The sequence below is a fragment of the Ailuropoda melanoleuca genome, chromosome 6 (genome assembly GCF_002007445.2).
Source record: "Ailuropoda melanoleuca isolate Jingjing chromosome 6, ASM200744v2, whole genome shotgun sequence".
In the NCBI taxonomy this organism is placed as follows: domain Eukaryota; kingdom Metazoa; phylum Chordata; class Mammalia; order Carnivora; family Ursidae; genus Ailuropoda; species Ailuropoda melanoleuca.
The window spans coordinates 14,204,417-14,227,957 of NC_048223.1; the positions used below are offsets into that span (position 1 = coordinate 14,204,417).

General features: G+C 52.5%; 1 protein-coding gene across 3 annotated transcripts in view; it reads left to right on the forward strand.

Moving 5' to 3' along the window:
- Positions 1 to 994: 994 nt before the first annotated feature.
- The window catches only part of RAB6B (RAB6B, member RAS oncogene family), a 60,209-nt gene continuing 37,662 nt past the window's right edge, over positions 995 to 23,541 (forward strand). The window contains exon 1 of one of the 3 annotated variants that reach the window (XR_004625999.1): positions 995 to 1,422. Coding sequence is in view for 2 of the 3 variants with exons in the window: in XM_034661977.1 (XP_034517868.1) it covers positions 1,353 to 1,422 (70 nt within the window). In the remaining variant the exon portion in view is untranslated. The remainder of the gene's footprint in view (positions 1,423 to 23,541) is intronic. The other 2 variants (XM_034661977.1, XM_002924068.3) reach the window with 2 other exon arrangements.

A 23,541-nucleotide genomic window follows, 5' to 3' on the forward strand; every position in this document is an offset into this window, starting at 1 on the left:
GCACACACACGTACACACACTGCTTATTCCCAAATAAATAAATGTTCTTTGAACCGCTGTAAAGGAAACAATGTGGCAGTAGGACAGTAAGAGGCCGCTTTGTGAAACCTCCCTTACCCGGAATGCCTTACCTTCGGGCTGTCCTGGGAGTGCTTCTAACACTTGGGCTCCTGGCTCTCACCCACTCACAACTTGTCCCATGTGCCTCAGTGGGCCAGGGGAATACAGAGGGGAATGGGAAGCAACCCCCTTGTCCTCTGGGAAATCATTGTCAAGATACAACTAATTGCCAAGGCAAGCAGTGGCCTTGTCAGCCTGGTGGCCCCAGAGTCAAGAACTCCAGAGCACTGTCCAGAGCCCGCCAGGCTGATATTCCGGTTTCATTGCTCCTTCTCTCCCATGGGACAGCAGAATTAGGGTTAAATTATCTGGAGGAGCGGTTGGCTTGAGATTGGTTCGACTCTTCTAGTCCTCCTTTCCTGCTGACCAGGTCTGAGGGGACATTTATGACCCCACAGAGGAGCCCAGAGGAGGGAACTGGACCTAGAGAAGAGAGGGTGGGCTAGAGGCCACAAGGGGTCACAGTCAATCCAGTCTACCCTCACATGGTTCACCACACCCTTGTTCTCCCCCAACCTCCCTTCCTCTCCGTCTTTTCAGAGGGCCATGCATCAGGCGTCGCGGGAGGTGGAGGAAGGGACTGGCATCTAGGTTTTAAAAGACCAGAAGCAAATGTCCCCTGACAATTTCGTGTCATTTTTCTGGATTCAAAGGAGGGGTAGAGTTAGAGTAGGGAAGACAGACGTAGAGGGGCAACGAGAGACGGCCCCATCCGGGGGTCTCTCGGAGGCCCGGCCACGCGGTTCTCTCCCGCCGAGTACGGGTTCCGGGGGCGCGGGCGAACGCCCCCAGCCCCGCAGCGGCGCGGGCCCCGCATGACATCAGAGGCTGGGGAGCGCGCAGAGCGCAGGCGCCGGCCGAGGAGGGAGACGGGAGGGGGCAGCGGCGCGCGGCTCGGGAGAGCGCTCCTCCGCCCCGCGCGCCGTCCCTGCGCCCCGCTCCGCCCGCGCCTCTGCGCGCCGCGCCTCGGGCGTCCAGAGCGCGCCCCTCGCGCCGCAGCGAGCGCCGCCCGCAGCAGCCCAGCCCCAACCTTCTCCTCCTCCTCCTCCGCCACCGCCGCCGGACACGCAGCCGCAGGCCGGGGCCGGGACGCAGCTGGGGAGTCAGGGACGCGCGCAGTCAGCCCTTCCCCCTCCGGCTCCCGCACCGCCGGCAGCCTCCCCTCGCCCTCCTCCTCCCTCCCTGCTCCCTCGCTTCTCCTCCTCCTCCTGCACCGCCCGGCTGCCAGCACCATGTCCGCAGGGGGAGATTTTGGGAACCCACTGAGAAAATTCAAGTTGGTGTTCCTGGGGGAACAGAGCGGTAAGTACCCCGCTTATTCTCTTGGCTTGGCGCCGAGTCGACCCCCGCCGCACATCATCCGCCCCGTTGGGGCCCCGGCCCCGGCTCGGAAAGGCCCCTCCAAACCCGGGCGGAGGGGAGGGACGGGGATGTGAGAGCCGGGGCCGGCTCGGGTGGAGCCCGGCCGGGGTGGGGCCCTGAGGAGGGATGGAGGGGGCGCTGGGCCCAAGGTGGGGGTGAGGGTGGGAGGTGGGGTGCGGGGCTAGAGCTGCGGGGCCGGCGCCGCGCGGCGGNGGCTCGCCGGCTCGCTCGCAATGCGGCACCGGCTGCGGGCGCCCGCGCAGGTGGCCAGGCGCCGGTGGGGGCCGGGGAAGGACGGGCGCCCCTCTTCGGAGAACGAGGCGGGGCCGGCGTCTGGCCGGAGGGCTCCCTGCGGACCCTGCCGGGACCCATGTTTAATGACGGGCACGTCCAGGCCCCGGAGCAGAGGACCGCGGGGGAAGGCCGACACCTGTCTCCTGTGGAAAGAGCGAGCGCAGGCTGTGGGGGAACGGGGCGCCTACCTCCCCTGGCCTATGTCCGACCGGGCCCGGAAGGTTCTCGACGCTGCGCTGTGCCAGCGTGTGTGAGCGTCCCTCGGGCTTAGGGTCTGGGCGAGGACCCCGAGGGTTCCCCGGTGCGGGGCAGATTTGGGGGTTGGTACAGGGCACCTCGCACCAAGAGGCGGCGAAGCCTGGCGCTGGGCAGAGAAAGGACCAGGCGACACGCCCTGCCTGGCTTCCCAGCACCCCTCCTGAGAGCGTTGACGGCAGAGGAGTCTTCCCACCCCCACCTCCCAGCTCACCACCGGTCTTGGGGGAGGGGAGGTCACCGTGGCAGCCGGCCAGGGGCGGGGGGAGGGGGAAACGAACGGCTTCCCTGCCGCCCAGCAGCCTCCATGGGGAAAGCATCTCTGAAACCCGGGTTGGCCCCAAGGTGGGAGGACCGGATTGAAGAGCTTGGACCCCTCTGACACCTGTAGGAAGGAGTGGTTCTCAGAGCATCCCTCCAGAAGCCACTCACCTGGGGCTGCAGAGAGACCAGCTGGGCCTTGCCCAGCTCACCTCAGGAGGAAGATGGGCGCTGGGGACAGAATCCCCAGCTCTAGCTCTGCAGACCAGTCCAGTTCACCTGGTTGGTGCCTGTTTGTACAAGGGGCCAAGACACAGGCAACCTTAGGAGGACCTCATAGGCTCAGGGCACAATGCTACCCTGGTGTGGGTACCATTGGGTTGTGAAGGTCACACGGCAGTCTCCTGTGTTGCTGCTCATTACCTGGGATGGACGGTTTAGAGAAGGATGTCAGGCTGGGCATTGCAGAACAAGATCAACTCAGCCAGACAGCCCTGTGTCCTGGACTCTGAGTTTCTGATCTTAATAGAGTCCACATTCAGAGCTCACTATTTCCCATGCCTGAAGGGATTTCAGGAGTCTTCACATCCCAGTGCTAATCTTACCTGGCCTGGAACCTTGGGCGAGGAGTCTGATCAGGCAGCCTGGGAGTTGAATTCCTACCTGTTTCCTTGAGCAGATTTCCAGACCTCTCTGAGCCTCAGTTTCTGTCTCTGTGAAATGGTTGCTTGAGGTTCTCTTACTCCTTCATGTTTCCGCAGTGCCTCTCAAAGGGCCTTGGCCCTGGGAGGTTCTCAAGAAACATTTGTTTATTCCAAGACTGAACATGCTTCAGTAAAGCACCAGGGCTTTGATGAGAATATCTCTTGTGAGTTTGAGTGAAAACTCTGGACTCCCTCAGAATCTTTAATGGGCTGAGGCCCCTGAGGAGCCGCGCCAACCCCCTTTGTTCCTCAGTCACAGAAATGAGAGCTTAAGGCCTCAAAGGTAGAGCTCCCATCCTGCATGTGTAGTTAGAAGTCTGAGCGCCAGGGATGGGGAGGACTTGTGGAGAGTTGCCAGCACTTCTGGGGCTGGAACCCACATCTCCTGTTCCCAATCGTTAACGTGTCATTGGGAATTAAGATGACCTTGAATCAGGGAAATGAAGAATTAGGGAGCCTTCCTGAGTTGAGGTGAGGATTGCCACTCTATGGGCAGACTTGTGGCTACATTGGGTGACCTGGTGGGAATGCTGGGCTATTTGGGTTGGGGGCAGGGTTTGTGGGCCCTTGGAACACAAGTCATCAGTGGGATTGGCTATTGGACACTCTGGTCCCTTTTGGCTGGGAGCCCTAGGGCCCTGAGAAGCCTCCTTCCACTTGAGTGTGTAGTGGGTTATATACCTTGTATTCTACATGGCTTTTGGTGTCCCCGAGCTGGGTGGGGGACATATGCATCCCTGAGCCTGGGGGGATGGGGGAACTGCCTTCGTAGACACTGCTTCTGTCTTGCCTGCACACAAATTTTGTGTGTGTTGGTCCTTTGCGTCACTGCAGTCTGTGCAGTGCAGGGAGCCCCTGAGGTCTGGCCCTCCCTCTATGCTGGCTCTCCCTCCCTATGTGACCTCGGAGGTCCCTCACCTTCTGTGCCTGGGACACTTGGGCCAGCTGAGCTTGACGGAGCCCTCTAGAGCGGCATGGGTCTGCCTATATGAGCTGACTCGCCTGGATAGAAGCCAGGGGAAGGGGCTGGAGGGATGTGGCTTCTCTTGTTTCCTGTGCCTGCTATAGTGGTGGCATCTCCCTAGGCCAGTGGGTGAAGACAGCTGATTCCAAAAAGGAGTACCTGACCTGGAGCCCAATGATAGGAACACCCTGAAACAGATAATCCCAGGAGGGCATCAAGCCTTCAAAGATACCAGGACCTGGTTTGTGTGCGAAGCCCTTAAGGAACCACTCTAGAGAGAACACCTCTAGCCTGTGAGAAGTTCCCCCTCCTGGCAGCAGAATGACTGCTGCCCCCGAGACCATGGAATACAGGCTGGCTATGTCAGTTTGGGAGGGGGTGGGATTATGGAGAGGACTGTGGGCCCAGAATGAGGGGACTCTTTACAATAGGAAATCTGTGCAGTCCTGCTGGTGTTCAGATGGCTCTCGCTGTGCCTGCTGGCCATGCTCTTGTGCTGATGGCAGTGGTGGGTGAGGCACACTGGTCCCAACGGCGACACTTGATGACATCCAGAGAAGACAGGCATGAGCTGGTGTCAGAGGAAGGAGAGGAGGACGCCTGGGGGACACACGCCTTCCTCTGAATTTCTGACGGTGGGGGGTTAGGCTTCCCTCAGTGCATCTGGGTGTGTCCTGGGGACTAGGGATGTGGATAGGCCTGTCAGGTGTTCGGGCCCCTTCTGATTTCCCTTCCCTGAGACTCCTCCAGCCAAATCAGGAAGATTGAGGGACCACCACAAGTTCCATCTGCTTTCCCAGGCTGAGACCACAGGACAGCATCTCCCTCTGTCCTGCGTCTTCTCTGTCCTGTCCCCGACAGTTGTGTTGCTGGAGGTGCCATCACAGTGCGCACAATGTGCATGGCGTCCCCAGAGTTGTGCAGCACAGTGACTCTGCGCACAGCTGCCTTTGGCCATTTCCTCATTTGTTCACTCATCCCTCTCTCCCTCCCTCACGTCCCTCTCTCCCTCCCTCCTTCCAGCATCCATTTATGCTTTTAGTCAGGTCTTTGAGTGTATCCCTGCCTCATAGGACTATGGTCCACTGGGGAGTTCAGACATTTGTGGCTCTAATTACGGTAAAGGTCTATGCACGCTACGACGAGAAGAGCTGCTGTGAAAGCACATAGCGGGGCGTCCCACCCACCTTCGTGGGCAGGTGTCAGAGATGGCTTCTAAGGCTTCAGAGCAGGAGATGCTTCTGTAGGCAGCTGGCTGGTACTCCTTTGGTGGGCTGAGTGCAGGGAGTAGGTCTTGCAAGGGGCCTACCCTCTCCAGGGAGCTTTGTCTGTTCTTTTCTCTGCTCTGGAGAAAAAAGGGGGGGGGGTGAGGAACAGGAGGATGAGGGTGTCTGTCTTGCTAGTGCTGAGAAGGGGTTTTCCCCCACTGTCATCTCATTCCTCCAGGTTAAGGAGTGGTCAGTCCCCCCCTCCCCACAGCCCAGAGGGCTCCCCGTGCCCCACCCAAGGCCTGGCCCGTCCTGGCGCAGCCTGACCGCTGCCATCCCACCACACACCACACATAACCCACCACAGGCCTTTGCTGGCCTGACCGTTGTACCTGAGGCCCACCCCAGAAATCTGCTCCCTCCCACCTCCCAGACCCGCTCTCTGGGAGCTGGGCTGGGCACTCATCATGGCATAGCCTTGGTTTCTTTCTGAGCATTTTTACAAAACTATCACATGCTGCCCCATGACCTCTGTGTTGTCTCAGTCACTCTGGATTTTTAAATAGCTTTTTCAGATACAAAACCTCTTAACTGAATTTTAAGCCCCCTGAGAGGACCAGGTCTTAGCTCCTTTCCCCTCTTCCCATCTGCAGGGGTTTGTGCTCATTAAATATCTGCATTTAAAAATGATGAGATTACCCTCGCTGTGTGATAGGTGCTGATAGTCGGTCAGTAGATTAAAAGTGAGGGGAGTCAAAGCAGCTTTGAAACAGGATTCTTCATCCTGACAACTGCTGCTTTCTGAAGCCTGGAGATCTTTACCAGCAACACTGAAGAATCTATCACTGAGGGTTGGAGCATTTAGCCTTGGTCGTGCCCCATCCACAGTTCATCTCACAAAAGCTGAACTTCTCAGGGTACCCCCATCCCCACCACCCTCTCTAAAGAAATAAGAGAGAGCAACAGGCCACCAGAGGTGGGAAGCAAGCAACGCACCCAAACCAGATGTCGCCAGAGCTCACTTGGAGATCTGGGGTAAATCACCAAGTTGTTCTGTGCCTTACCTTCTTGGTCCTGTCTTCTCTCCTTCCAATTTTTTCCCTCCCTTCCTCAGTGGCTGGAATGATGGGGGGAACCTTGGGTGTTGGGTATGGGCCCAGAATATTGGCTTTGTTTCTTGAGAGGGGTGTGCATGAGGTGAGAAAGAGTCAGATGATACCCCAAGATGAGAATTAACCTGTACTGGGCGTAAGACAAGCCTGGCACGATGCTGAGGGTCAGAGACAAGAGAACGAACCAAGAAAGAAAAATGAGACTGTTGGCATATGTTCTGCGTCTGCAGATGTAATAGTCCCACCCTGGGCACGATCTGATTATCCTTATCACTTGCAGCCCCCACATTAAAATGAATCCCATTAAAATACAGCAAAACAACCGCATCATCCTTTTGTTACTTATAACATCCCTAAAGTCAGCCCACAAATACTTACCCTTACAGGTGTTACCCTGACCTTGCAGACTCGCCTGGGGCAGACCTGAGAGTGGTACCATCTGTGTCTGTCCAGGCTACAGCGTCTCTTCGTCCTCTGCCCTCTGTGTCTGCCACTGTTGCTGAATGAATGAACCATTGAATGCGCAGGGCTGTTTGGTCTCAGTGTAAGTCACTTAGAGAAATTGTTGGGGAGAACCACTGATCAAGGTGAGAAAAGATTAGGGTGAACAGCAAAATCCATAGACATCCAGGGTGGACTGCTGGAAAAACTGTGGGGCATTTTCTCAACTGTTTGTCTGTCCTCCTTTTCCATAGCCAGGGTAGAGAAGATGGAGGAGGTTGCCAGGGAGGAGTACCAGACATACCCTGAGATGGGCAGCTTCGGTTAGAGCCAAATAGACAGGCACCAGGAAATGGGGACCCAGGCAGAGTCTCTGCTTCATGAGACAGGGAAGGAGAGGATAAAGATTCGTAACGCCTATGGACTCCTCGGAGAAGTTCCTTACTGTATCTCAGGGCTTGAAACTTCCAATTTTCCTTTTTATTTCCATAACTATTGCCCTAGACTAAGTGGGATCTCTTTAAAAAGTAAATGTTCACTGCTGTGAGTACTTTGTTGTTTTAGTGAAGTGATTTATTTTTAGTAAAAAAGCATATTTATCCTCGTCTCTTGGTAACAAAACCAGTGGGGACCCAGGTGACTCAGCCATGTGTCCTGGGCCAGGCATCACCTGTTCCCAGGTGGGGTCTACCCAAGGGATAGGCCAGGGTCCAGGAGAAAACAGATGATACCCTGCTCCTAAGGGCAGAAGAGAGCCTTAAAAGCCAAGGTTACTTCCAAGAAATGTACTGGAAGACTGGCAGCCTGATGCCCCAGCTGGTGCTGTGGGTAATGAGCCAGGGAGAGAGGAAGACTTGAGTTGTGTGCATTCTGTGCTAGAGACCACAGCTTTCTTCCAGGACCTGGATGGACAGTTGGCGAAGGGGCATGATGCCTTGGTGGGATTTCCCCAGAGAAAGGGGCTTCCCCAGAGTATTGGGTTAGCTAGGTCACCCAGTTTCCCCTGTGGCTGGAGATGAGGTGAGGGCAAGGCACAGAGACTGGGGACGAGCTGGGACTTTTTTCTGAGGAAGTGGGGAGCTGGTGGAGGGTCCTAAGCTGGGGAGTATCTCAGTCACATCTACACCTAGGAAGGATTCTTCATTCTATGGGCTTGGAGAGGATGATGGTTGGGGAGGTGTACAGAACAAGTCTGCCTTTCCTGTGAAATGGAGCTGACCCTCCCAGGTTTCTGTGTTCTTCCTCCAGTTAACCTCAGGTGGCATTTAGAAATACCTGCTATGCCCTAGGCTCCACAGGGCACTTTCTCCCTAGCATCTTGTGATAGATGTGAAATCCTCCCTGTTTTGCAGGTCATGAGACAGAGGCTCAGGGAGAGCTGGTCATGGCCACGGACTCACTAGTGTGAGTGCTAGTGCGAGTGCTAGTGTGAGTGCTAGTGTGGCAGCACTGAATTTGAACCCGGATCCCTATGAGAAACACATAGTGATCTGTTGGACCTCATGCTTAAAGGCAGGTTCAGACCCTTTTGTGGGGAAAAGAGGACAGAGGAACACGGAGGCCCTACAGACTCGAAGTCTGCTGTAAATGTCTGCTGGGGAATTATGTGCCAAGCTCCTTGCTGATGATGAGCCAGTGGGTCACAGCATGGGGGGGGGATGGGAAAAGGCCTTTGATTCCCCTGGGCTGGTGAGGGGACAGGGGGATTGCGCTAAGAAGCAAGCAGGGTCTCAGTGTGGGAGTCTACTGGAGCTGGATTGCATATCAAACACTCCATTATGCTCTGGGGTAACCCTTCTCCTGGTCTTATCCTCCCTTCAGGCCTGGAGATATCAGGGCCCTGGAGACCCTGATTCTGTTCGGGGTCAGCCGCCAGCAGCCTCTGTGGTTGGATAAGCTCCAGCCATTCTCTGGCTTTCTCGATATATCCTCGGAGGCTGCTGAGCTGGGTGAGCACTTAGGCCAGTGGAGCTCTAACTCTGGTCCTGTAGTTCAGCACCGGCTCAGGGTATGATGCCAAGCCAACAACACTCCCAGGCTGGAGATGACACTGCTGGCTAGAGAGGTCAGAGGGACTGCAGAGATGAAGGCATGCAATCAGGGCCTCTGCTGTCTCCCCCAGAACTTCCCTGGCCAGGCCCAGTGCAGGGTCCTCTCCAGCCTGCTCCCTCTCCTCCTGGGAGGCATTCTTGGCCCTCCTCCCTGGTGTGCCTCCAGGGCGCGCTGTGGCTCATCTCTTCTGATGATGTGTTTGACTCAGGTTGCCAGGCAGTGGGGATGGGGCTGTTCTGCCCTTCCTGGGGCATGCGGTTTTCTATACAGAGAGGACCTTTGATGGGGACAGCAGAACCGGGGACAGCTCCCAGGTTTTTCCGACTCCAGGACACTTCTTTCTGCAGCCAGGTGGGTGGGTGGTAAGCAGGGAGGGCTGGGAAAGGGCTAGCACCACGTGGGTATGCAGTATCCCCACCAGACCAGCCCCAGCTCCTGCTCCAGCCCCATCACTTACTCAGTGTTCCTGAGCCCTACACTTCCACCCCAGCCCTGCTCCTTACTCTCTGGGTGGTGCTGGGGTATAACAGGGCCACCCCAGCTCATTTTCCTCACCAGACAGCAGGGTAATCCTTACCTTGTTGGGGATGCATGAAGATCAAATACATCAATACATGATGCATGGTAAATGCTCAAGTGATTGGTAATTTTGTTCACGAAAGAGTGGCAGCAGTCCCCCCTTTTGTAGACGAATGAGGGAGGAAGAATTAGGGGTGGAGGTTTTGAGACTCACTGATGGATCATTTTCGTAGTGAGCTGCAGAGCCCACATTCTTGTGATCTGATGAGTGGAGCTGCATACCCATTTTATAGATGAAGAAAGTGTGTCTCTGGGAGGGGAAGGCTTTTGCACAGATTGCAGGACTCAGACCTGTTACTGCTGAGCTGGGGAGAACTCCCAGGCCTCAGACTCCCTAGTTGGCATTTTTCCACTGCCCATGCCGGCAGGAAGTGGGACAGATTCACCCAGCCTTGCTCTGCTGGGCCCCCACAGCTGCTCACAGGAAGAACACCTCATCCCCATAACTTCCTCAAGGACAAGGAGCACAGCCTGGGTAGACGACAGGGGCAGAGGATTTGCCATGTTGTGTTTACAACAGTAGTTGGTGAGGGAGGCAGGTGATAAATCTCAGCCAGTGGCAACATGACCATTAAGCACACAAACAAGGCTCTGGGCATGGTCTGCTGGGGGGCAGGGGGTTGTCAGGGAAGGCTTCCCAGAGGAGGTTTTGCACAGTGAACAGGAATTCATAGGCACACAAGGGAGGCATCTTGAGCAGAGGGCCCAACTATGCCAAGGCTAGGGGGCTGGGAGGGGCTTGGAGCTTCTAGGGAATTTGGCACAATTCAGGGTGGCTGGACTCTGGCATAGGTGTGGGGGGCGAGGTGGTGAGCATGGTTAGAAAAAGTATTGAGCCTGGGGAAGTGAGCAGGGTCAGGCCCCAGAGAACCTTGCTTCCACACACAGGGTCTGGGTCTTCCTGCAGGCAATGCAGACACACTGGGGAGGGGGGCTTGACCAAGGAGGGACATGTTCATGGATTAGAAGACAAAGGTGGAGTATGACCTGATTGGAGGCAAGAGATGCGGGCAGCCTGAACCAGGCCAAGCAGGGAATACTCAGAGAATGGAGTATAGAGGAGGGTGCGTGAACCTGTGCTTCCTTCCAGCTCTGAGATTTAGGCTTCTGGGCATATAGATTTTCCTGGTTCTTTATAGGGTGAGAACTCCAGGATAATGAAGGGTTGTAGGGGAGGGGCTCTTGTCCTTCTCTACAAGGCTACACTGTACTTGGATGTACCAAAACCAGCCACCTTGATCTCCCCTGTCCTTCCTGCCTCCACAATGCCCTGGGTCCCCTGAATGGCTTCTGTCCTGCCAAAGGGGTGCTCCAGGACTGCTAGCATCCCTTCCATACTCTTCCCCTCTGCCACCTGCTCAGGACAGGATGTACCACTTGGCGTGAAGTTGGTTATTAGATGTCTGCACCCCCAACCCCCTGATTATTGGGTGTGTGAGCTCCCTCTGCCCCCCAGTCATTGAGTATGTGAGCTCTCCTGGCTCTTTGGTCATTGGGTATGAAGCTCCCAGGCCCTCCAGTCACTGGGTGTGTGAGCTCCTTCTGCCCCCTGGTCATTGGGTTTGCGAGCTCCCCTGGCCCTTTATGTAGCCTTTTATTACTCCCTCCCTTGCTGGGCTCCTCTTCCAGCTGAGGCTTGACCCACCATCTTTGCTTTCTCCCATGGATTCCCTTGCTCTCCTTTGCTGAATTCTAGCTCCCCAACAAGCTTAGGGGTCCCTGAGAACTTGAGGGAGGTCAGCATTGTATAAGGGAGAGCCCCACTCCCTGGCATGGAGACAAAAACCCAATCTCAAGCTGTCTGGCTACACAAAAAGTGAAGGGCAAGAACCAGGGAGCCAGAGTAGAGGCAGGGGACTAACCAGAGAGCGTGGCCTGTTCGGGTCAATTGGTGCAGTCCCCTGCCCATGATGCAGCTCATGGTCTATTCTCAAGGACTGAAGCCTCACCCTGCAAAGCCCTGGTGACCTCTGCTCCCTGTCCTTCTTGTCTTCTGCCCAGGGAGTGCCCGTGGAAGTTACTAAGCACCACCTGGGTATGCCTTTGTGAGTGTGGCTGGTGAGTGAAGAATATCCTAATTATTAGTAATCAAGCACGTTTCAGTCACTGCCCGTGGCCTCTGGGAGCCGTGGCAGATTAATTGCCTATGAGGTCAGGATGGGTAAGGAGACCTGTTCACTTGCGTGGTGCTCGGCAGAGGTGTCTCCCCTGCCTGGAGTTGCTGGCCTGGAGATAAATGGGCCCAGAAGCTAGCCACAAGCAGCTCAATGCACCTCTGACCATTTGAACCCCCTCTGTTCCCTCCTCATTGCCCCAACCCCTGGGGCAGAGGCAGGACCAAGAGACCTATCCCACGTTCAGGACTGGAGAGCTACAGCTGTGCCCTTTGCATGAGAGACAGGTCCCTCTGGGGATGGTGTGTTAATTCAGAGAGACATGGAGAAAATGTTCTGTTCTGACCCTGTGGATCAGCAGGGAGTAAACACTCTGCAGACTGAAGAGAGTAGAGCGAAGCATTTCGAACAAGAGTTTCTTGTTTGTTTCCCCATCCAATGAAGGGAGAAGGCTAGGAGGAAAGAATGGAGAAGGGAGAGCCATGGAAGCATTGAGACGGAGGAGGGAGGCACTCCCCCAGACATAGACCGACCTAGGTGTGCCAGTCACGGCTCCTGGAGCAGCACTGAGGCCTTGGGAGAACCAGGGTGGTTTGCTGTTCTAGGTGGTGGTGCCCTCCATCCCAGGTTCTGTCCAAACAGAATGAAAGGCTAGAGGTTCCCACGGAGGTATTGATGTGTACTGGGCACAGGAGTGAGGGGACCTGTTCTGTGTTTGGGTCGAGGACGAGGTGAGGAGCGGGGACTGCTGCTGTGGAGTGCTGATGACTCGAGTGAGGCGGAGCAGGGGTAGAGAGAAGGGCTCTTACCTTGTCCTGGAGGGTGAGAGAGGATGTTCAACAGCAGCCCTACCCCGGTGCTGGGCTTTGAGCAGCACACTCAGCTTTGCCCTTCCCTCTCTGAGGGGGTCGGCTCTGCCCCACTGGGACCCTGCAGTTCCCAGATTGGGCAGCTGTGAGCAGGGTCAAGTCTTGGGACCAGGAGATCTTTGTTTAGTTCTGCACTTCTCTGCTCTCGGAGGAGAGCATCTCTGAGAACGGTTCCTTTTTAGGGAGAAAAAAAGCCCCCCCCCCACCAAATTAGCCAGATTTTTAGAATATTAACAGATCCTACCTGTAGCACCAGGATCCAGAAGTTCTCTGATTCCAATTCATTAAGACCCCCTTCCCTCTTCCACAACCAGCCAAAGTGCCACCAGCTGCTGTCCAGATCAGAGTCAGAAATGCAGGCCTGAAAAAGGGACCAGCTGACCACCCACCTTGATTCTCTCCCAGCTACATCAGAAGAGGACAGAATCCCACGTTTGGGGTCAGAACCCAGCTCCCTCCTGCCTCCATCGTGCAGCAGAAGGGCTACTCTGAGCCACCATTCTGGTCTGGATAGCGTCGGCTCGTCCATCCACCTTGGCTTGGGAGAGCTGGATGTGGTGTGTGAGAACCATGCAGAGCAGTGTGCAAATGCACGGTGCAGTGGCCACAACAGGGGTCCAGCCTTCCTCCTCCCCCCACCAAGCCTCTGTCCAGGCTGGCTGCTAGCTTCTGTCTGAAGGCAGAGAGGCCGGTGGGGTTCTGTTGCAGGCGACCAGCTACGTCTCTGCTGTGGGAGAGGAAGCAGAGGCTGAGTGAGGAGTAGACGTGGTGTCTCTTAGGAACTTGTGAACGTGCGATAGTGTGTCGCAGGCGACCTCAGGTGACCCCAAGTGAGTCATGCCCTTGCATAGCCCCTCTCCTCGAGTGCGCATGGAAACTGAGGCTTGCTTCTACCCAGTATGGAGTGGCAGAGGTGATGGGGGTCCCTCCCATGGTTGTTCCTATAGAAGATTCCTCTTGCTGGCCTTGAAGAAGCAAGCTGCCATGTGTGAGAGGGCCTGTGAGGGGTCATGTGGCGTGGAACTGTGGGTGGGTCTCTAGGAGATAAGAGCAGCCTCTGGCCGGCAACCCCAACAAAATGGGGGCCTCAGCCCTCTAGCCACAAGGAACTGAGTTCTGTCAACAATCACAGGACCTTGGAAGAGCTTGGACCCGAAGCCCTAGAAAAGTGTTGATACTATGCTGATACCATGATTGCAGCTTTGTAAGACCCTGAGCAGAGGACCCACAGAAGCCATGCCCAGACTCCTGTCCACAGAAACTATGAGATAATCAGTGGGTATTGTTTTAAGACACTAAGGTTGTGGTGTTTGTTACCCAACAACCAATAACTAATACAGATGGGGTGAAGACTGTCCAGGAAGAAAAGAGTTTAGAGATGCCCTTGTTTTGCAGACAAGGATTTGGAGCATCCAGGGTGGGACCAGGGCCTGCTCCAGGTTCAGCAGCTGGCTGGGACCACCCACAGCAGGAGTGAGGGAGGCCCCTGGGAGTGGGGCCCTGGTTCTTGCTCTGCCGTTGCTTGCTTCTTGCAGCCTGGAACAAACCGTCCTGCTCCCTGGACCTCCGGTTTCCCCATCGCATGCTGGGTCATGTCACGTGTCAGGGCTGGATCAGACTTTCTCTAGCTGCCTTCTTGCCATGACTTGGTATTTTGCAGCCACTCTGATCTGTAAGCCTTCTGAGAGCCAGGCTTTAGCACCTTAGAGCAGTTTACTCTCTGCTGCTCCTTGGCACTTCCTTTGTTGCATGTGTCCACTGGGACTTCAGAGGGCAGGATCTCCTTGTCCTGAGCGTACTTCTGCAAGCCCTACGGGCTCAGAGAAACCTTGGAAGTGGAGATCTGGCTGTGAACCAGGAGAGATACCGTGTGATTCTGGGCAAGTGGCCCCTCTTCTCTGACCTCACATCTCAGTTCAGTGAGGGGCTTGGGCAAGATTAACTCTAGAGTCCTCGATGGCTCATGGCACTTCTGGTACAGCTTTTGAGAGGGCTTCTTCGGGAACCAGAGCTTGTAGGATGGGAACTGGATGACCCTGGCTACCATCTCCTTTGTCCTGGTACCCAGGCATCCAAGTCCACAGGGCAAACCTCCGTTTTGACTCAGCTCACTCCCTCCAGCCTGGCCCTCGGGTCACCCCCGTGCCCGGTCAGCAGTTGTCCCTAGTTCACAAGCGCTGGAGACACAGTGTTCCTCCCTCGCTACTGGGTGGTCCTGTGCCCACACCCAGGCCCAGGGTTCTGGAGATTAGAGCACCTTCTCTACCCCATCTCTCAACTTCACCAGGAAGGCCATCCCTGCTCTCCGAGTGAACCCTGAGCAGGTGACCTTGAGTCCCTCACGAAAGCTTCTTTCTGTTGACTGAGGGGGGAGATCTGCATATCCATTCTTCCCTCCCCAGCTGGCTCTAGGGTGCAGGGGCTGGGATTGTGCCCGTTCCCTCCTTGTCAAAGCAGCAAGGTGAGCAGCAGTGAGCGGCTGGGTGAGGGTGTACACAGGAGAGGAGGAGGAGCTGGGCCAGGAGGAGTGCCAAGAACAGTTCCCTGTGCTGGTGGAGACCTCAGAGACAGCAACCATGGATGTCAGCTCAGAGTCCTCTGAGGGGGTTGGGCATCTGGGAAGGTGCCCTGCCTACATTAGCCTGCAATCTGGACACCACCTTCCATCTCCTGAGCGAGCTTGCTCTCTTGGCCAGACCATGGCAGTGCCCCCATGGATGCGGGCTGTGGGTCCTGTGTCTGACTGGACCTCAGCTAACAACCTGGAAAACATAAGCCATGCCTCTCAGCTCTGCCTGCTCGTTCTCACTGCCCCACTCTTCTCTCCCTGTTAGTGGGGCTTTTACCGTCGGTGGCACCAGCCGTTTGCTCCGGGAGGAAGGGATAAACATGAGCACAAAGACGACTTTGCCAAACTCTGTGCTGTGGTTGGGCCACGAGTTCCTATCAGTTCAATAAACTATCAAATTGCATTAACGCCAGCCTCGTCAGAAGATCAGCTGGTGTGGGAATTTAGCATGTGCTCCCTCCTTCTCTCAGACAAACATACATATCTTTGCTATGAATTAATTTTTCACAGCACCCATGCAGCTACTCAGGCATGTGGACATGACTGGCCTGTGTACGGTCTGAATGGAGTTGAACCGAGCCTCGGACCATTCTGCCCACCTTAGTCTTGCTACCCAGGGAAGCCATGCCAGAGGGTAGCTGTGTGTGCTGTGGGTGGGGGCTCCTGTTCTGAGTAGGGAGTAGAGGGTGGCTAGTCCTCAAAGCTAGCAGGTGCTGGTGCTGGTGCTGCTGTTGGGACCTGGAGGGGAGAATCTGCACCCTTTTTGAAGCTGACAGGAGTGTTTGAGATGACTCCGTGAGGCAGAGAAGGTCTAGACAGTAGGAGCACCAGTTGTGGTTGGGACGAGCTCTGCAGTCCACACAAGCTGTGTGGTCAGGTCTCAAGTGGTTGTCAAGAAAGTCCTGCAGGTGCTGTCTTGACCCGATTCTTAGTTTCACAGCTAAGACACCAGGAGGATCAGGGAGTTCCCACACACATTAGGGCTCTGGTGCCTGCTGGATTGAGCATGCGTGTGTGTGTGTGTGTGTGTGTGTGTGTGTGTGTGTGTGTGTGTGTCTGTGTGTGTATTTGCATGCATCTCCGTGCACGTGCACACATGGTGGCTACACATGGGCTCTGCCCACTGAGCTGATGTCTCCAGGCTTGCTCAGTCAGTCTCCTGGCCCATGATTAGAAGGGCTCATAGCAGCTTCCTGGTGCCGAAGTAGGTCCTGGTTTTCTGTAAAAGACTAAGTGATGCCAAGTACAGTTATATTCTGGTTTCTTAGGAAAACTTCATGTTGACCAGAATGTTTAACAAATCAGAACAAGCCATTTCCTGAATGTGCCAGGAATCTGAGAGACATGGATATGTGCACATATGTGCATAATTTTTAAAAATCACCATATTTCTTTTTTCATTTAACTTTTTATTTTGGCATAATTTTAGGTCTTTAGAAAAGTTGCAAGAATAGTACAAAGACTTCCCATGTGCTTTTCACCCAGAATGTTAAGTTTTCACTGCTCTCGTAGAATTTATAATATGAGAGATGAGGGTAGGCATTTCTACCTACATTGTACATATGAGGAAGCTGAGTCTCAGAGAGGTTAGTAACTAACCTAAGATCACACAGCAAATAAATGACAGAGCCAGGATTCAAATCCTGATCTGTCAGACTTCAAGTGCATGTACTATGTGGGATGTAAGCATGAGAGCAGGTGTCCTACTCCTCTGCCCAAAGAACTTAACTTTGTTGTGTTACAGGTCTGCTAGCAGAAATTGTTTTGGCGTTTGATTCCTTTTTCTCACCTTCATTTTAAAAAGATTTTTGCTGGGTATGGAATTCTGTGTTGATAATATTTTTCTTTCAGTACTTCAAAAATGTCGCTTCATTTTCTTCTGGTGTGTGGTTTTTGACAAGATAACAAAAATTTTTTTCTTCCATGTTTTCTTTAGGTCTGTGTTCAGCATATTGTTATTTTTGTTTACAAAGTCAGTGATCTTTTAAAGATTTTTATTTTTTAAAAGATTTTATTTTTAACTACTCTCTACACCCATCCTGGGGCTCAAACTCACAAATCTGAGATTAAAAGTCACATGCTCCACCAACAGAGCCTGCCAGGTGCCTCAAAGATTTTTAAATAATATGACAGAAATATTACATATTTAACTATATATTAACTATTCCTTGTGTTCGTCATTCTTTTGTGTAGACCCACATTTCCGTCTGGTGTCATTTGACTTTCTCCTGGAGGACTTCCTTTAACATTTCTCATTGTGAGGGCCTGTAGGTGATGAAATCTGTCAGTGTTTGAATGTTTGAAAAAAATCTTTATTTCATCTTTGGTTTTGACAGATGTTAGATAATATATATCTGAAAGTTACAGAGTTTTAATTTAATAGGTTTTTCTCTTTCAGTACTGTACAGATATTGCTCCATTGTCTTCCTGCTTGCATTGTTTCTGAGGAGAAATTGCTGTCTTCTTATCTTTTTTTCTATGTACATAATGTGTCTTTTTTCTCTCACTACCTTTATGATTTTCTCTTTATCACTGATTCTGTGCAAATGGGTTATGATGTGCCTTGATGTGGTTTCTTTTATGTTTCCTTTGCCTGGGATTCATTGAACTTTTTGGATCTGTGTGTTTATAGTTTTCCTCAAATTTCAAATATTTTCAGTATAATTATTTCTTCAAATATTTTTCTCTGTCACTACTCCCCCACAACCATTCCTTCGAGGACCTTAATTACATATATATTAGTCTACTTGACATCATTCCACAGCTCACTGGGATTCTAATCATTTATTTCTATCCTTTTTTGTCTTTGTTTCATTTTAGATATCACTGTGTCTTCAAATTCGTTGATCCGTTCTTCTGCACTTAATCTGGGATTAATCTCTTGTTAATCCCATCTAGTGTATTTTTAAATATCATTACCTCTAGAATTTTGATTTGTGTTTTTTTAATGTCTTCTACATGTCTGTTTAACTTTTGAACATAGGAAAATGGAGTTATAAAAATTTTCTAACGTTTTTGCTGATTCTAACATTTGTGTCAGATTGGGCCCGGTTTTGATTAATTGGTTTTTTCTTCCTCATTAGAGATCTATTTTATTGGTTCTTTGGATGCCTAGACATTTTTATTGGGTGTTAGACATTGTGAGTTTTGCCATGGTATGTACTGGATAGTTTTTGTATTCCTATAAGCATTCTCACAATTTGTTAGCTGGGACTGGAGTGGTGCTCAGTCTGAGACTAATTATCGCCCACTATTGAGGTATTCTTTGTTATGCCTGGTAATTTTTTATTGTTGGGTGTTAGACATTGTGTTTTGCCATGGTGTGTATTGGATAGTTTTTGTATTCTTATACATATTCCTAAGATTTGTTAGCTGGGACTGCAGTGGTTCATACCAGAGTGGGGCTAATTATTTCCCACTTCTGAGGCACAGCCCAGTGTCCTGTAAATGATGAGGCTTCCCACTCTGGCTGGTAGGAACAGGCACTATCCCCAGGGCTGCGTGGATGCCAGGCAATTTCCTTTAATCCATTTGGGTGGTTCTTTCCCCACCCTTGAGTAGTTTCCTTACACACATTTGCTGATCCATCCTCGGCTGAAGACTGAGGATGTTCTGGAATTCTCTTTCTCTGCATCTCCCTTCTCGCCAGCACTCTGTCCTGTTAACTCTAGTTGCCTTGTTTTCTCTGGACTCTCAGTGCTATCTCCTCTACTCAGGGAGTCTGCCTGGCTCCATCCTTCCTGTGCTATGGCATGAAATGTTCTCAGAGCAAAAATTTGAGGGCAGTTGTGGGGTTCACGTCATTTGTTTTGTGTCTCTCAGGTTTTACTGTCCTTCATTGCAGGGTCTTGGAAATCATTGTTTCATATATGTCATCTGTCTTTTTGTTGTTTCAAGTGAGAGGATAAATCTGGTCCCTGTTATTCCATCTTGACCAGAAGCTGAAGTCCTGAGCCCTTGGTTTTTCATTTAATCATTTATTTGTAGGAATCACTGGTTTGGACTCATGACTGTGAACAGTGACTTGGGCAGGTGGTGGTGTTGGGGCTGGTAGCGTCCTTGCTTTTCATCAGTGATGTTCATCCAGTTGATTATATTAACATGTAAATTTAACTGGCCACATGATTTCTGCCCTCCAGACTCTTTTCAAGAACTTTGTTGTCCAGATCTTATAAAAATCTTAGTATTAACAACTAGTTTGGTTTATCTCATGAATACTGTGAATCTTACAATTGGTCATGATTTTTGTTTGCTTTTGTCTTTTTGGTTTTGGAGATTTTCTTTTTTTTTTCTTCTTTCTTTTCTTTCTTTCTTTTCTTTTCTTTCTTCTCTTTCTTTTCTTTTCTTTTTCTTTTCTTTTCTTTTCTTTTCTTTTCTTTTTTTCTTTTCTTTTCTTTTCTTCTTTCTCTTTCTTTTTTTGTTTTGTTTGGCTTTGACTGCCAGGGAGCTCAGGTAATTTCTTAGTCTGATGTCTGGGGCTGGGTAAGATGTTATAAGATGTATTTCTGTAAACAAACTCTTTACTCCAGTCTTCTCTTTTTAGCTTACTTATCTTTTCCCTTATAACCCTCTCCAAATTCTCAATTGCAAGCAAGAGACATCTGCTCTTACTATCCAGCTGATTTGAGCAGAGCAGACAATGAATGTGAGAAGTGATTGGGAAGTTTGGAGTCTCTGGGAGGTTCAGAGAACCAGGCCTAGAGCAGCAGTCTGAATCACACCAGGACTGATCCAGGAGGAGGCACGATTCCTGTGCTGGGTACTGACAAGAGCGGATGCTGAAACCCACATCAGGGCTGCCTCTATATGCAGAACCCAGAAGGAGTCCCCCCGCCCCCGCCCCGGGGGATTCATGTTGGCCATTTCTGGTGGAGTCTCATGTGAGGCTCCAATGGGAGAGCAAAGTCATGTGCCTACAACATGGCTGCAAGAAAGGCTCCTATACTGGCTTTGTTCCTCCTCAAACATAAAAGGGGTATTCAAAAGGATCGGGAGGCTATTCAGTATTGTTTTTGATATGTAACTACTGTATCCTGATATTTTTTTAAGCAGTTATATTTTCAAAAGTAACCAATAACTCTTTTGGAGGAAAAAGGGGGAGGGAGGGGTTAAGCCAGGCTATCACGTAAGTGCAAGCACTTCTTGTACACGGCAGTCACATGCCTCTCTCTCCATGCCAGTGCCCCCTCCCCAGCTCCAGTGCCCCGCAGCCCTCTCTCCAGAGCAGACAGAGCCCACTTTCTCAGGGCTCCAGACCAGCTGGGGGCAGCATGGGGATAGGATGAAACATTTGAAGGTTGGCAGAACCCAAGGGTCAGAGGGAAAGGAGCCCATGTTGGTGCTTTCGTCAAGCTGTATTTCAGGCTTGGTAAGCATTTGTCACCAGCTCCAAGGTAGTAGCAGGCCTTTAAGACCATCTAGCCCAACCTCATTGGAATAATGACCTCTTAGCCTAGTGAATGGCAGAGCTGAGATGTATGTTGGTAGGGGGCCAAGGGAGGGGATGACACCCCATGCCCCTGACTCAGAGTAGGCTTTCCTAGGATCACTGGGCTTGTACAAAGGAGATAGGGATGGGTGGAGGACAGTGGGGAAGCGAGACGGTCAGGAATAGGTCAGGTTCCCAACTGGAGGAGGAGAAAGGGCCTCAGCCAAGCCAGCCCCAACCGCTGTCCTGCCGACCCCTCCCCTCTCACTCCCTTCTCCCTCCTCTGTTCTGTCTTCCCTTGGTCGTTCAGTGAGGCCCAGGTGGCTGAGCAGCCTCTGTCAGAGGGAATTAACACACTTAATTAAAGTGTCCAATGAAGAGCTTTGCATATTTTTTAATTACTGTCTGAGTCTGTTGGGGGATGGTTTGAAATGGGATTTTTCACATTTCCTCATTTAGCCTACAGTGAGCCAGCTGGCCCCTCAGGGCTCTTGTGGGAGCTGACAAAGCCCTGGTCTGGAGCTGCCTTTCTGAACATGGGGTGGTAGGGTGGGTGTGGAGTGGGGAGCCTGGCCCCTAGCCCTCCAGGCTTGTCAACCTTGCAGGGAGGTTACAGCAGGCTTTTCTGTTTTGTGAAAACAGCACAAAAGGAAATGAGGGTCAGACAGAAGTAGCTGGTATCTCACTGGTTCCTCTCATCACTGTAGGACCCAGGGGCTGTGCACCCCATGGTCAGGCCAGAAGGGGGGACTTTGTGGGCATGGGGGTGCCAGGGAACAGTGGAGTCCTCTCCCCAGGCCCCTGCAGAGTAGGAACACTGGCCCAGGATGGCCTGATCTCCTTCTGAGCTGCGGGGCAAGGACTGAGCCCTTTAGCAGGCAGGCCCTCCCCAGCACTCATACAGCTTTTCTCACTTGTGTTCTGGAAACTGAGCCGATGGAATACCTGAGTCACCTGGGCCCAACCTAGGAACGGATTATTGGCCTCAGCTGTGGGGAAGCAGATTCGCCTTTTCAGTCCCAAGGGCCGCCTTCTGACAGCTATAGACATTCTCTAACCTGGGCCTGGCTGTGGGCCAAGGATGCAGGGACCCTTTCCCTGGCATGTGGATTGCTCTCCTAAAAACACAGGTATCAAAGAGGTGGGCAGCCTGCCAGTGTGGCCTAGAAATGGCAGGTGGTTCTTCTAGGTCTTTCCTGCCTCCTACTCTGGGCCTAACTCTGTGGCCCCAAGGAAGACCAGACTGAACCCCACTGTCCAGCAGCATCCCATAGCTGATGTGGGTGGTAAATGTGAATGTGTGGCCTAGAAAAGATTATGGGCCAAGATTCTGGCTTAAGTCAGCGAGAGGGCTATGCTGTGGGCAGTTCATGCTCTGCTAGGTCTTGCCAGACCTTCCACAAAGTCTCCAGCTAATTTCTTGTGCTCTCCCTCATGTTCTGCCCCATTTCTGGCCCTCACAGAAATCTCCCCACCACACCCACACCTGCCATGGAGATGACAACAGGGTGGAGAGGGGTCCTTCATGGAGGGAGATAGTATTAGAGCAAGAGTCTGGGGGCTCAGGGCCCACTCAGCTGTCATCCTGTGGCCTGGGCACAAGCCAAGCCCAGGCGCCCTCGTAGCTACTGACCCCAAGGTCCTGGGAGGGTTTCGCTTCACGTGGCAGCCATGGAGAAGTGTGGGTGACAGCTGTATGCAGAGGATACCTCGTCCTCACATCACCAGCTCCATCCAGTCCCTCCCCTGGGGACACCGTTCCTCCTGATGTCCCGTCCCCACCAATTAAGACCCAGCCCAAATGGCCACCTTCTCAGGAGACCCCTGCAGTTCTCCAACCGAGTGGCCTTTTCTTCTGGTGGGCTCTCAACCGTCCCTCCCCAGTTGCTTGGCACTTTAGGAATCTGCACCTGAATAGCTCCCCCACTGAAGCAGGGCTGTGGGGGGGAGCAGAGGGGTACCTGCTTTCTCGCTGGGAATTCTGTGCCCAGCATGGGCCTGGCACAGAGTAAGCTGCCAGTGGGTGTTTGTTGAGTGGGTAGAGAGGCCTCTGCAGGCTACCTAGAAGCCACCCAAATGTACAAAAATCTACTTACTGGGACCTGGCCCTGAGATGGGGACTGGGGCCTATGGGAGGCTGGTGGAGTGAGGTCCAGGTGGGTGCTGGTAGCTGACTGTGAAGGGCTGGCATTCAGTCCACATTGCACTGGTGGAATTTCCAGGGTGTATGGGACTGAGCTCATCGGACAGGTTTACAAAACACGTGGGTCAGTAGCACACACTCGGGTAAGAAAATAACTATTTTATGATAATGACAATAATGAAAAATAAGCTTAGATTCTCAGCTCATGAGATTGAAAAATTATTACTAATCATTTTTTTAGTGGCTTTCTTTCTGAATTTAGTGCTGCCATTTGTGCTTTGGCCTGACAATTTTAAAAGCTTTTGTGGGTGACCTGAATTCAGGTGACTTTACTTACTTGGTGCTGGCTCCTCATCGAGTTTACTTAGGCATAAGGAATGGCTCCATCATCTGCTAGTCACAAAGCCGGGCGACAGGGAGGTGTCCTGGGCTCTCCTCCGCATCTGACCAGTCATGGAGTCCTGCTATCCCTAGCTCTGTTTCTCCCCAGCCCCACTCCCCCTGCTTCCACTGAGATCTGCTGTCTCTCCCTGGACTGCCTCCCCTAATCTGTAAGCCATTCTGCCCAAAGTGCTGTAAGTTTTCTTCCTAAAGCACAGATCTGTTGCTCTGGTTATGTCATGCATATCACAAACACCCCAAACAGTGGCATAGGACGATGTGAATATTTACTTTGCTCAGGAATCTGTATGGTTTGGGCAGATTCTGGCAGGGAAGGTGTGTTTCCGTGTCACTGGGCATCGGCTGATGGCTCCAAGGCTGGGGGCTGGAGTCATTGGAAGGCTGCCTTACCCACAGGTCGGCTGCTGGTGGGGGCCTCCATCTCTTGCCAGGTGGGTGTGTCTGTGTGGTCCTCCCTCACGTAGGCTGCCTTGGGCTTCCTCACAGCATGGCGGCTGGGTTGGAGGGGCAGCTTCCAGAGTATGAGGGAGCAGAAGCACTCCAGACAGAGGCTGTGCTGCCTTTCCTAACCCAGCCTTGAGAGTCACAGTGCCATTTCTGCCATAGTCACAGGCCCGCCCAGGTTCGCCCCTAGACAGAGTATCAGTGGCACTTTGTAAAAAGA